General features: G+C 42.8%; 1 protein-coding gene across 3 annotated transcripts in view; it reads right to left on the reverse strand.

Moving 5' to 3' along the window:
- Positions 1–13,150, reverse strand: part of IL12RB2 (interleukin 12 receptor subunit beta 2) — a 43,972-nt gene that overhangs the window by 24,863 nt on the left and 5,959 nt on the right. For 2 of the 3 annotated variants that reach the window (XM_077333389.1, XM_077333388.1), the window contains exons 2-4: positions 2,948–3,030; positions 2,242–2,275; positions 1,469–1,743 (exon numbers count right to left, since the gene is read on the reverse strand). In XM_077333389.1, coding sequence (XP_077189504.1) covers positions 1,469–1,743; positions 2,242–2,275; positions 2,948–3,005 — 367 coding nt within the window. In that variant the 5' untranslated portion in view covers positions 3,006–3,030. The remainder of the gene's footprint in view (positions 1–1,468; positions 1,744–2,241; positions 2,276–2,947; positions 3,031–13,150) is intronic. The other variant, XM_077333390.1, reaches the window with a different exon arrangement.

The raw sequence follows: 13,150 nt of genomic DNA on the forward strand, positions 1-13,150 counted from the left end.
TGCAGGCATTGCCACCGAGAGAAAACAAGGGACCTTATAGAACATTGTGACCTTATCTAATAATGGTGCTGGTGATGCATGTGTCTGGGGGGGGGGCATACCTGCATTCGGCACCTAGCAAACAGATCTTGTGTTTCTGTACAGATATATAACAGTATGTGCTGTGAATGGATGGACAACCGTAAGCTAATTAAAAAGAACTCCAAAATAATAGAAAATATTTATTTTCAAGGGCTAGATGTACTATGCTGTTCATTAATTTACACCACAAACATTATTTTCATCTGTATGATTGTAGCACTATACCCCAATTTGTAGGATTAGCACACTTATTCTGAGAGCAAAACTTGTAAACGTTTATAAAATGTTCTATTTCTACAACAAAACTGCTATCTTGAGGGAAGACATTTCAACTATCTCCTTCCCCTCAATTACTACCCTATATTATGGCTCAGATGTCACATGAAACCATGGTGTAATTAATTCAACTAGAGTTGTGTGATCATCCCAATGTAGGCCTCTCCACTAGCAATGGCTAGTTGTGGACCATCAAGCCACTACTTGAAACCATGGTTTGAAGTTTATTAACCATAGTTAGCTTTAACACAGCAGTAATGATCTGTTGAGGCAAAACAGGATTTGAGTGGTTGCCTACCAGGTGAATCCTAATTTCAGAAACTAACCGTAGTTTACATAAACCATGGTTCCATGTTTGAAATTAATCTATAAGCAGAAAATGCAAATGACTATACAATGGGAAGCTAAGAAGTGCTAGAGATTAGGGCTTAGATCCTAGACTCTCTTTCTGCTTGCACATCATTTATTGCAGAAGTGGTTCCCCACAGTGGAGCTCATTCCTCTTATGCTAGGCATGTTTGGCTCCTGAAAAGAACTTAGGCTTCCATGAAGTGCCTATTGCCTGAGGAAGGAGTGCAAGCAGAAGGAAAGTTCAGGATCCAAGCCTAAGGCCAGGGTCAGCCAAAGGTAAATCATGTTGTGCTTCATTGACTTCAACAACTGAGTTCAGTATGTGTTTTAACAGTGCAACCCTAAGAATACTTTTCTGGGAGCAAGTTCCACTGAATAGACCTAAGTAGCATTCTGAGTGGACCTGTTTAGGGGGTTGTTCCCTAAATCTCTTCCACTGCCAATGGAACTTAAAAATGATTGATTAAAACTGGATTAGAAATGTAAATAGCCAAAACTCACTAAAATGATAGGGACAGTGAAGCAAAAATTCAGGACAGAATAATGTTGACAGCCATCCCATTCCTCAATACTTGATTTTGTGGGAATAGCACATACATCTCTTTCATTCACAAGATTCTAAGAGAGATCAAGGCAAATGAGGCCAATACAGTATAGTTTGTTCTAATATAATAATCTCCCCCCTCCACACCAGGCAGCATCAACATAGACATCTCTTTGCCTCAGCTGCATGCTCAAAAATATGAGGATATCTCCTTACTTCCAACATTGATGTAAATTCCACATATGAGCAGTGTTGTCACTCGTTTTCCATTAGAAGCAGATTTACATTCAAAGGTCTGGGTCCCGAAAGTGTGCATTAAAACTTCATCACTGATGGAATCGCCACGACTCATTTTTACTTCTGATCTATTGTGGAAAATGGCTATTTTATCCGTGTACCAAACATGTCGCAGTATATTTCTGTTTCTCGAGCAGGAGAGAGTCACAGTTGATCCACGCAACACATCTGTGGCACTAGCATTCATGGTTCCTCTACATGCAGGGAGGAAAATAAATGTTATTTATATTGTAAGATTTCCTCGCAGAACAAATCAGTTTCGGATACCACATCTGTATTTTGAATGACCAATAAAGATGTTAAACACAAATGGGATCCACGTGCTGTGAACACTATGTACACTATGAGTTTCATGGGTCCAGAGGCTGCAGTGGTGAGGAAGAACCTGGCCATGCTGCTTCTTCCTGTCTCTTCCATGACCAGAGTACCATTGAGGGAATAGGCAAGAGGGATGATTTTGAATCTTTGCCCCTGCTTACTTCAGCCCATCTCCCCCCATGGCTACTGCGTCCTGTGAGTCCCAGGGTCCAAGGAGCACACTTTGTTGCAAACAATTTACTTGCCAGAAGGAAAGTGGGGAAGGTCTCTAATCCTTCTTCAATCCTTGAGCTGGCTCCAGCCTGATGACTTCAGCTTAATAACAGAAACATTCTCTTTAAAAATTCAATATAAAATAAAGCAAAGTACTCAACTCTTCACAGTGCTCCACACTTCCAAAGGTTACACCTAAAATTTAAAAAGTTTGTAATTCAGCAATTCAAAGAAAGAAAAAGAATATTAAACCCTGCATTCTTCCTTCATCATTATTGTGGCCTGGAGCTGCTTGCTGGGTTCTAGCACTGGGCACATGGGCAGTCCTCACAAGACTCTCCACTAAGGAGGGGCCCATAGCTCAGTGGCAATGCACCTGCTTTCTGTGCAAAGGGCCTCAGCTGAGAAGCCACCAGGGCCAGAAAACCCCACCAGGGCCAGGGAAGGCCCAAGCAGGCTGGAACTTTGCATTGGAATAAGCATTGCTATCTAAAAAGGTCTCTAATAAGACTGTTAAGGCTAGGGTCCAAAGTTACATAATTGTGTCACTGGGACCAAAGTTCCAACTCTAGCATAGCTAAAGCTCAGTCCATAGCATTTCTTTGGCTTAGGTGGAAGAACTCATGTGAAACCGTGGCTCATTTTATCTATGGTTCATTCAGTTTGCCTTGACAAATTTTGGCTTTGTTGTCTTCTCCCCAGCAGGCTTGGAAGAAGCCACTAGGGAGCACGCCTGGATGTCTGCATTTGTACATCCCATATATTTGTATGCTGCCATATTTGTATACATGCCCTATTATATCCAAATTAAGAGGGTCATATGAGTAGAGGGCAGCCAAGACTTCTGTTTGGAAATACAGGACTTACCTATTTGTGTGCAAGCAACTAGCCAAACAGTTAAGAATGCATTCCATGAAAAGAACATCTCACTGTACTGAGAAAGTCTTTACCTGTTTAAAACAAACAGAAAAACACTGAGAAAATAAAAAAGAAAACTCTATCAGTTCGCCATTAAAGACCGTTGTCAGAAAATGGGGGCTTCTTTTGTCGCAGGTTCAAATTTTGAAGACTGCCAACTGCCTGGAGAAAATGTTTTCCTTTAATAGAGGCCTAATGAGTTGTTATTTACTAGGTGGTATTATTTGCCACGGTGCCATGAAAAGCTTTGGTTGCTCTTTATTAGAAGTACAGAACATTCTTCTCCAGGCCTGTTGGTAACTTCATTGAACACAAATGTGAACCTCTGAATTAGAAAATACCCACAATGGCAGGGTATAGTGAAATATGAAGATCCTCTCAGTCCCAGTCCTAGGGTTTCCACTTTTTTTAGTACTCTTGTCCTTAGTAAGCAAGATTTCATAAAATCATACAGGTCATCTAGTCCAACCCCCTGCTTAATGCACGATCGGCCTAAAGCATCCATAATGAGTATCTGTCCAGCCACTGCTTGAAGACTGCCAGTGGGGGGGAGCTCACCACCTCCTTAGGCAGCTGATTCCACTGCTGAACTACTCTGGCTGAAACTTTTCCCCCTAATATCTAGCTGGAATCATTCTACATGCAGTTTAAAGCCATTACTGTGGGTCCTATCCCTTGCTGTCAACAGGAACCTTTCTCTGCCCTCCTCTAAGTGACAACCATTCAAATACTTAAAAATGCAAACGTCCTCTTCTCCAGGCTGAACATTCCCAAGTCCCTCAGCCTTTCCTCCCAGGGCTTGGTCCCCAGGCCCTGGTTCATTCTCATAGCTCTCCTCTGCATCTTCTCAATTTTGTCCACAACCTTTTTTGAAGTGAAGCCTCCAGAACTGCACACAGTATTCCAGGTACAGTCTGACCAATGTGGTATATAATGGCATATCTTGTGATAATGATGTGTTGCCTCAGTTGATATAGCCCAAGACTATTTACTGCCACATCAAACTGTCCGCTCATATTTAGTCCACAAGTACCCCAAAATCTCGTTTGCATACACTGTGATTGTGTAACTGCTGAAACCTAACAAATACACTAAGAAACAAGAGACAGTCATTCTGAGGATCAAGCCATCTCTTAATTCAAATAAACAATGTAGTCCTTCCCTCCTTGCTGGTTACCTGATTAATAATTAGAAGGAAATGCCAGTACTTTGAAACATTCCCTTTAAAATCCTTGACGTCACAACTTGGAATCATTGCACCTAGGGACTGAGAAAAACATCATGCCCCTTTAAAAGAGGGTTAATATGTGGAGAGGGGCAGATAAACTTTTAATAGCATGGAGATAAGTTTTATACGGACAGGAACCTTTTCCTCCAGGCTTTGGGTGACTCTAATTATGCTTCCTGCTCCATTCATAAGAAGAAGAGTTGGTTTTTATACCCTACTTTTCTCTATCCTAAGAAGTCTCAAAACGGCTTACAATTGCTATCCCTTTCTCTCCCCACAACAGGCACCTTGTGAGGTAGATGGGGCCGAGAGACTGGTCCAAGGTCACCCAACAGTTTAATGTGGTAGGGAATTAATCCCCATTCTTCAGGTCTTATTTAATCCACAAGTACCATGTCCAGAAGAGGGCAACAAAGATGGTGAAGGGTTTGGAGGCCAAGACGTATTTAGAAAGGTTGGGTGCATGCTTATAGACCAATATCACTATTTAACATGGATTATAAAATTTTTGCTAAGGTCTTAGCAGAAAGACTGAAGAAATGCCTTAATGAAATCATTCATCCAGACCAAACAGGATTCATGCCCAAGAGGCATAGGAAAACCAACGTCAGATTTGTCCTTAATGCAACAGAGGTAGAAGAGCAAGACTCTTCATTGGAAGAATGGGTCTTTATTTTAAGGTATCAACAGCTTTTCTGGGTAAGGGTCTTGCACCTCAAACACAAGGATTATTTGTGAGGCAATAGAATCATAGAATCATAGAGTTGGAAGGGGCCATACAGGCCATCTAGTCCAACCCCCTGCTCAACGCAGGATCAGCCCTAAGCATCCTGAAGCATCCAAGAAAAGTGTGTATCCAACCTTTGCTTGAAGACTGACATTGAGGGGGAGCTCACCACCTCCTTAGGCAGCCTATTCCACTGCTGAACTACTCTGACTGTGAAAATTTTTTTCCTGATATCTAGCCTATATCGTTGTACTTGAAGTTTAAACCCATTACCGCATGTCCTCTCCTCTGCAGCCAACAGAAACAGCATCCTGCCCTCCTCCAAGTGACAACCTTTCAAATACTTAAAGAGGGCTATCATGTCCCCTCTCAACCTCCTTTTCTCCTGGCTGAACATTCCCAAGTCCCTCAACCTATCTTCATAGGGCTTGGTCCCTTGGCCCCAGATCATCTTAGTCGCTCTCCTCTGTACCCTTTCAATTTTATCTACGTCCTTCTTGAAGTGAGGCCTCCAGAACTGCACACAGTACTCCAGGTGTGGTCTGACCAGTGCTGTATACAATGGGACTATGACATCTTGTGATTTTGATGTGATGCCCCTGTTGATACAGCCCAAAATGGCATTTGCCTTTTTTACCGCTGCATCACACTGCCTACTCATGTTTAGTTTACAATCCACAAGTACCCCAAGGTCTCGTTCACACACAGTGTTACCTAGAAGCGTATCCCCCATCCAGTAGGCATGATTTTCATTTTTCTGTCCCAGATGCAGAACTTTACACTTATCTTTATTGAATTGCATCTTGTTCTCATTTGCCCATTTTTCCATTGTGTTCAGATCTCGTTGAACTCTGTCTCTATCTTCTGGAGTATTTGCCAGTCCTCCCAATTTGGTGTCATCTGCAAACTTGATGAGTAGTCCCTCCACCCCCTCATCTAGATCATTAATAAATATGTTAAAAAGTACCGGGCCGAGCCCCGAGCCCTGAGGTACCCCGCTACTCACCTCTCTCCACTCTGATGAAACACCATTGACAACAACTCTTTGAGTGCGGTTCTCTAACCAATTCCCTATTCACTTAACTATCTGAAAATCCAGATTGCAGTCCTTCAACTTATCCATCAGAACATCATGGGGAACCTTGTCAAAAGCTTTACTAAAATCCAAGTAAATGACATCAACTGAATTTTCCCGATCCAGCAAACCTGTTACTTGGTCAAAAAAGCAAACCAGGTTTGTCTGGCAGGACCTGTTGGAGACAAATCCATGCTGACTTCCTTGGATCACCAAATTGTCCTCCAGATGTTTACAGATTGTTCCCTTTAATATCTGCTCCATTATCTTCCCCACAACAGAGGTCAGACTCACTGGTCTGTAGTTTCCCGGGTCATCCTTCCTCCCTTTTTTGAAGATCGGAATAACGTTTGCTCTCTTCCAGTCCTCCGGGACATCTCCAGTCCTTAAAGAGGTCCCGAAGATGATGGATAAGGGCTGTGCAAGTTCTCTGGAAAGTTCTTTGAGTACTCTCGGGTGCATTTCATCTGGATCAGGGGATTTGAACTCATCCAGTGCAGCTAAATGCCTCTCGACAACCTCTCTATCCATGTTAACCTGCCACCCAGACACTATCCTTTGGCTACGGCCATCTCTAGATGTGCCTAAACACTTTGACCTGTGGGGAAAAACAGATGTAAAATAGGCTCTAAGCCTTTCTGCTTTCTCTGCATCCTCCGTTAGAGTTTGTCCATCCGCACCCAACAGTGGGCCTATTGCCTCCTTTACTTTATGTTTGCTCCTCACATAACTGAAAAATCTTTTCTTGTTACAATGGGCTTCCCTGGCCAATCTTAGCTCACTCTCAACTTTGGCCTTTGGAAAAGGGAACTGTATTCTTTGATTTGCTGTGCTTGAGATAGCAAAGGGTAAGGAACAACTGCACCTTCAGTCTTTCAAAAGTGTTGCAGGTTTAGGTGGCTTAGTCTTTGGTGACAATACTGATCCGGTGAGCCAGCCTGGGTTCTATTCTGAAAGGACTTACTGGCATTTTATCCTGCCAGCTGTAGAGCGTTTCAGCTACCTTTTATATCTGTTTGAGTTCCATTGATGATGGTGGTGTGAGAAGGGTTGCCGGGGCCCCCAGTTGCTAGTGGGCGATAGGGGTGTAGGGATACCAGTTAGCAACCTGTTGGGAGATTTGGGGCTGTACCCTGAGGAGGACAGGAACCTCCATGGAGTACAATGCCATAGAGTCCACATCGCAAAGCAGCCCTTTTCTCCAAGGAAATTGATATTTGTAGTCTGGAGTTGAGCTGCAATTTTGGGGGATCCCCAGGTCCCACCTGGAGGCTGGCATCCCTAGATGATAGGCACGACCTGCCCAACTTGGACGGCTCAGGCTAACTCAATCTTGCCAGCTTCTGGCAGCTAAATAGTGTTGGGCCTGGTCAGTACTTGGACAGATGCTACCAAGGATATTCAGGACAGCTGCTCAGAGGCAGACAATGGCAAAGTTCCTCTGAGATTCTTTTGCCTTGAAAACTCTATGAAGTATTATCATAATGACACCCGCAACTGGATACCTCATCGCTAAAGTGTCTTCCAACAAAAACACCTTGTTCATTGCAAGCATCATTCACATTCTTCTCTTTGATTGTGAAACTATGACTAAAGAACATGGCAAGAGTGAAAGACAACCCCACGTATTTACATCTACAGCAAGAAGAACATTCAGATTTTAGACTACGTGATCTAGCATGAAATATGGGTAATTACAAGAAACTAAGAAGACGAAAACAAAAGCATTGTATTTTTCTGTTTCAATTTAAGTTTCTGTACGAGTGAGGAGAAGCATTACAAATATACACAGGGACTCTGTTGATGGGAAATGAAAATGCATTTTAGCCTTGCATGCTAAAATGCTCTAGTGTGATGCTCTTATGTGTAAACAGAGACTTTCAACCAAGATTTGTTTTATTCTTTCTAATAATAGCTAAAATACAGCCCTCTCCACAGATCTTCTTGGTTCCCTTGATCATAATCCTACTCTCTTTCCAGCTTCTTTCCCTCTCTGGATCTCCTTGCTGACAAAAACTCCGGGCTTTTCCACACATTAAAAAAAAAATAGCATTACTCCAGCGCAATGGCATAACGCTAGAAAAAATCCCTCACTTCCTGGCTCCCCTGCCACCCTCTCACGCATCTTGCCACTCTGCATGCTTGCTTGAAATGGTGGAAGAGGGGAAGGTGCTCTCTTCCACCTGTCAATCAAGGCAGGCAGGCAATCATCTTTCTCCCTCTTTTAAAGGGACCATGATGCAAACTAATTTTTTTTAAATAAAAGTTCTCTGTTTAAACTCCTATGCATCTATTCATATGGCTTTTTATTTATTTATTTATTATTATTACTATTACTATGATTTATTTATTACCCGCCTCCCCCAAAGGCTCGAGGTGGGTTACAAAATTTGGCTACCCCCCACCCTTATCCATGGTTCCTCTATATATTTGGGAAACAGTCTGGGTGGAACAGCTGGCTGTCCAAGTTGGAATAGGGCCAATAGCTTTGCTGGCTGCACCCTGATTACCCCTGCCCCTGCCACCCCTCTTGGAATCTTGAGCCTTGAAGCTTTTAAGAAATGATCTTTTTCCAGATTTTTTTTTGGGGGGGGGGGCAGCGGGAAGAGGCATACTTTATGCATAAACTGGAGGGGGAAAGTTTGTTTTTTTGTTGCTTTGATTGGGCAAGCTTTGTCTTAGGGGATTTTAGGAATGTAAAACTGTTTTATGTCTGTTTTTAAGGGGCTTTTATTGGTTATTTATTCAGATGATTGTAACCTGCTGAGAGCTGGCAGGGAGTGGCAGGCAATAAATTGAATAAACAATCAAACGAATAAACAAACAAAGTGTTGTGATTGTTTAAACACAAGTATTTCTTCAGATAGAAAGACCAGCACATCCTTTTTGAGCCACAGATTGCTGCTTCCATATGGGGAGGATGCTCTGTGCTGCTTTCTTGGCCACTGTGAATGCAGAGGAGAGCACACTGACCCCAGAACTTCCAGAAAAGAGAAAAACTTTGTATGGAAGCCGCCAGTGATCAGATGCATTCATGACATCTTGTCAAAGTGTGTTGAAGTGGCACAACTTCCACTATATTTTGTTCCCCAAACTTTAGTTTGACTAGATGCATATGACTTACTTCAGGAGACCCTCTCTTAGACACTGAAAGATTCACTGCATGGTAACTGAAACCTCATGGGGATGTGGTCACATGTAGCCTCCGAATTTGTGGTTAAGCCCCATAACACCTTTGCTTCATTTTCATTTCAAGAAGCTGAGAGGGTTACAGACTGGCTTAATTGTAATTTCAAGAAGTTATAGAGAACCACCACATAAAGGTTTCCAAAGGCTGCTGCATGTCTCTTCATCAGATTTTGACTGCTTTCAGAAGAAATGCTTTTTTCCCTGTTTTCAAAAGCCAGAAACATTCCAAGTTAGAAGCTTGCCCATGCCAAAGGGATGCTGAAACTGGAACCAGCAGCTTGTCTTAACTATGTTAAAACATAAACTCCATAGTAGTTATAAGCAAGAGTCAAGGTCAGAAAGTCTGTCTTCATAATTAGAAATATACAGTTTAATATTTCTGATAATTGACAGTGTCCTTAAGAGCCCATAATGTTTCTGAAGCCCAAACCCTGGACTGGTCGTGAATCTCTTATTAGCCAGTGGCGTATATGAGGTCTTACTATAAGTAGCAAGTATACATAGGTGCCCCCTGAATTTTAGTGCCCTGGCATTTGGGCTGCTCTGTCCTGACCCTAGCTTCACATAGACCGATTATGCATGACGGAAGCCGTGCCTGGCTGCCACCGATTCCTAGCAGCCGGGCAGCATGTCCTGCTGCTTGCTATGTAGGCATGAGGGAGGACATCACTTGGCGAACACAGTCTGCCCCAGAGTAGTTCATGCTCATATACAACTTGGGGGCAGGAAGGTACTGCCATGCCTCATGACGGTGGCAGCAGGAGGGGCAGAGGGGACAAGGGTCCCACCACACAATTGTGGGCGGTGGGAGAAATGCCCCATTTGGCTCTGCAGCACTGCAAAGCCATACAGGGCATTTTGTGTCCTTCCAGCTGAGGGAGGCAGCCCAGCTCTTCCCCATATGCACAGCATTCCCTTCCCACGGGGCATTGGGGGCCCTAATGCAGGTCAGGGCCATGAGGGGGCTGGGATGGTGGCAACATTGTGCAGTTGCGGATTTGCTCCACTGACGTCTGAGCGCTGGCCTAGCATACCCATCCTGTGTGGATATTCTAGCATCTCACCTATCCCTCCAAGATAAAGGTAAAGGTAAAGGTATCCCCTGTGCAAGCACTGAGTCATGTCTGACCCTTGGGGTGACTCCCTCTAGCGTTTTCATGGCAGACTCAATACGGGGTGGTTTGCCAGTGCCGTCCCCAGTCATTACCGTTTACCCCCCAGTAAGCTGGGTGCTCATTTTACCGACCTCGGAAGGATGGAAGGCTGAGTCAACCTTGAGCCGGCTGCTGGGATTGAACTCCCAGCCTCATGGGCAAAGCTTTCAGATGGCTGCCTTACCACTCTGCGCCACAAGAGGCTCTTATCCCTCCAAGATATCTTAATTTAAATCATTCAGTTACTTTTAAAAGAGCCAGATTCAGTTCTAGATCCATAGGTTCCAAACTCTGGTTCTAAATGTTAGTTTTTCCTACTGTTCTCTCACACAAGGGAACTAGCACAGACAGTCCCATATTGGTGTCACTGTGTTCCATCTACTTGGGTAGAAATCTATATTCTGAGTACCTCTGTAAATGTATGCCTCTAAAAAGATTTGCATCTGGTACCTTCAAAGCATGCATATCTTTTTGTCTTTCCATATCATAAAATGGGTACCATGGCTCCTCAATCACATGTGATGTGACACGATGTGATGTGACTTGACCTGATGTTCCCCCACCTCTCCACATGCCACCCACATGGTGACTTCAGGCCACTCACAGTTCTCTCAGAGCTCTCTCGGCCTCACCTATATCACAGGAGGCCTGGCCCATCCAGAGAACAGGACTGACACATCGTTTTCTGTGCTGATGGGGTGGGGGAGAAGAAGGTCTGGCCTCCAGGAAACTGGTCTACCTCTCAGAGGCCTCTAGGCCTGGAGCCCTGCCCTCCAGAGAATGGAGCTACCTGCCAGAAGTGGGGTTATTTGGGGTGTGTATATGTTGGTTTTAATCAATAAAACTGGTCACCATAGAATAGGAAACAAAAAACCTAACTGGAATAGTTAGGACCTAAAGGGTTGAATGTCTGTGTGAACTAGACAAGAAGTTAAAAAATATATGTGAACATTTATTTTGGACATCTTCAAACAAAAAAAAACCCTTTCAAGTTAAAAATACACACAAAGCCCATAGGTCATTGTGGAAAAGTTATCCTGTGCAATCTTAGACTTAGACCGTCTTTGACTTGACACATTTCAACCTTCACTGGGTCTTCCTCAAAGGTCTAATTATGACACACACACAATGTTAAAATACATAAAGCAGCCAGTAAAATAAATAAATTATGAGAACCTGTAAAAAATAAGAGAATGGGATAGTTGTTATAATGAAAAAGACTATATAATTATCAGGGTTACTTATTTTTTAGGGTGGCAAAATCAACTGATCTGATGGAAAATGTCCATTTATCGGTTTATAGTTCCCTGTAAGAAATTTTAAAAATTATGAAAAATGGAATAATTTGTTTATAAATGAAGGAGGGGAGGGAGGGAAAATTACATTCTTTCAGGCTGCCAAGAAATTCTCCGGATGAAGCCAGAGAGTGGGGGCTGGGGAAGAGTAAAGAAATGAATAGACTTCTAGCTGTGCTCTTGTAAATGGACATCTTTCCACGTACAATCAAGGTAGAGAAAAAAGGAAAAAGATCAATATTTCATTTTTAAATACACAACCAAATCAATCTCCTGATTTAAACCTGCTGGTTCAAGTCCTGAGAGTAAATATCCAGAAAGTCTCTCTTCTTTTCAGGGCAGATAAGTGATGTTCTAGATGCTGAAATCTTCTCCATGCCATAAAACCAACACTCTTCAGTGGTTTGTTGAGTTGTCCTGAAGTGCTGGACAATAGTTGCTGTGACTCTATGATTTCTGATGCAACTCAGTGCTCAAGAATTCTTATTCTTAGAGGTCTAGATGTGAAACCTATATATTGTTTGTATTTACCTTCAGCTCTCCCTCTCTCTATATGTATAACCGCAGATGTTGCACATATTGTAGTATATCATATTGCACATTGTATCTGATGAACTGTGTGTGCACATGAAACCTCATACCTTGAATAAACTACTGTTGGTCTTAAAGATGCCTTTGGGCTCTCAATTTATTCTGCTGCTTCAGACCAAAATGGCTCCCCACTTGAATCTAGGTTCTTTCTGAGTGTTCTACTGAAGGAAAAAGTAATGTCATGGGGATGCATTCATGTTCTACATCTTATAGTTCCATATCCTGAAACATATCCCACTCTTATAAGTGCTTCAGTTCCTGAGAACTCTCCTCCTATGGATGATATTTTCATTTACTGTCCAATAACTCTGATCTTTTAAAAAAATTAACCATGTTTAAAAAAAACCCTTTGTTTTTATAGGGGATGTTTGAATAGATGCAATGCATACACAACCAACAGCATATCCCCCTTTTGTGAGTCTCCCAAAAGCATTGTTGTGAGGACCCATAAGGCCAAACAGCTACCAAGTAAGTTTGGAGTGGGAACTGAGCAAAACTGCTACCACTCATGCACCACTGGATAGCTTTTTTTCTTCTACCAGCAAGACTGCGATGGAGATGCTTGCTGATTTCTTCCTTCTTACCCTCTGATGGTGGCCTTCTGTCACAAGATGCTTGAGAAGTCTCAGAGGACATGACCCTCCTTGGTGGGCCCCTTCCAGTCATGCAACCATAGGATTTAACAGTGTTCTACTGGGACATTAAAACAGCCTCTGCAGCACTGGGATACAGGACCCATTCATCTCAGAGCTAGGTTCCTTTATCTTTCATCTTTCTTTTTTATTTTCAGGGTCAGAAATGAGATGACTTCTCTACAAAATCTTAGAGCCTGTTGAAGAGTTCATATGAATCACTGCTCATGTTGCTAAATCAGATATGCTGATGAGCTTTTT

Source organism: Paroedura picta, chromosome 4 (assembly GCF_049243985.1).
Source record: "Paroedura picta isolate Pp20150507F chromosome 4, Ppicta_v3.0, whole genome shotgun sequence".
NCBI lineage: Eukaryota > Metazoa > Chordata > Lepidosauria > Squamata > Gekkonidae > Paroedura > Paroedura picta.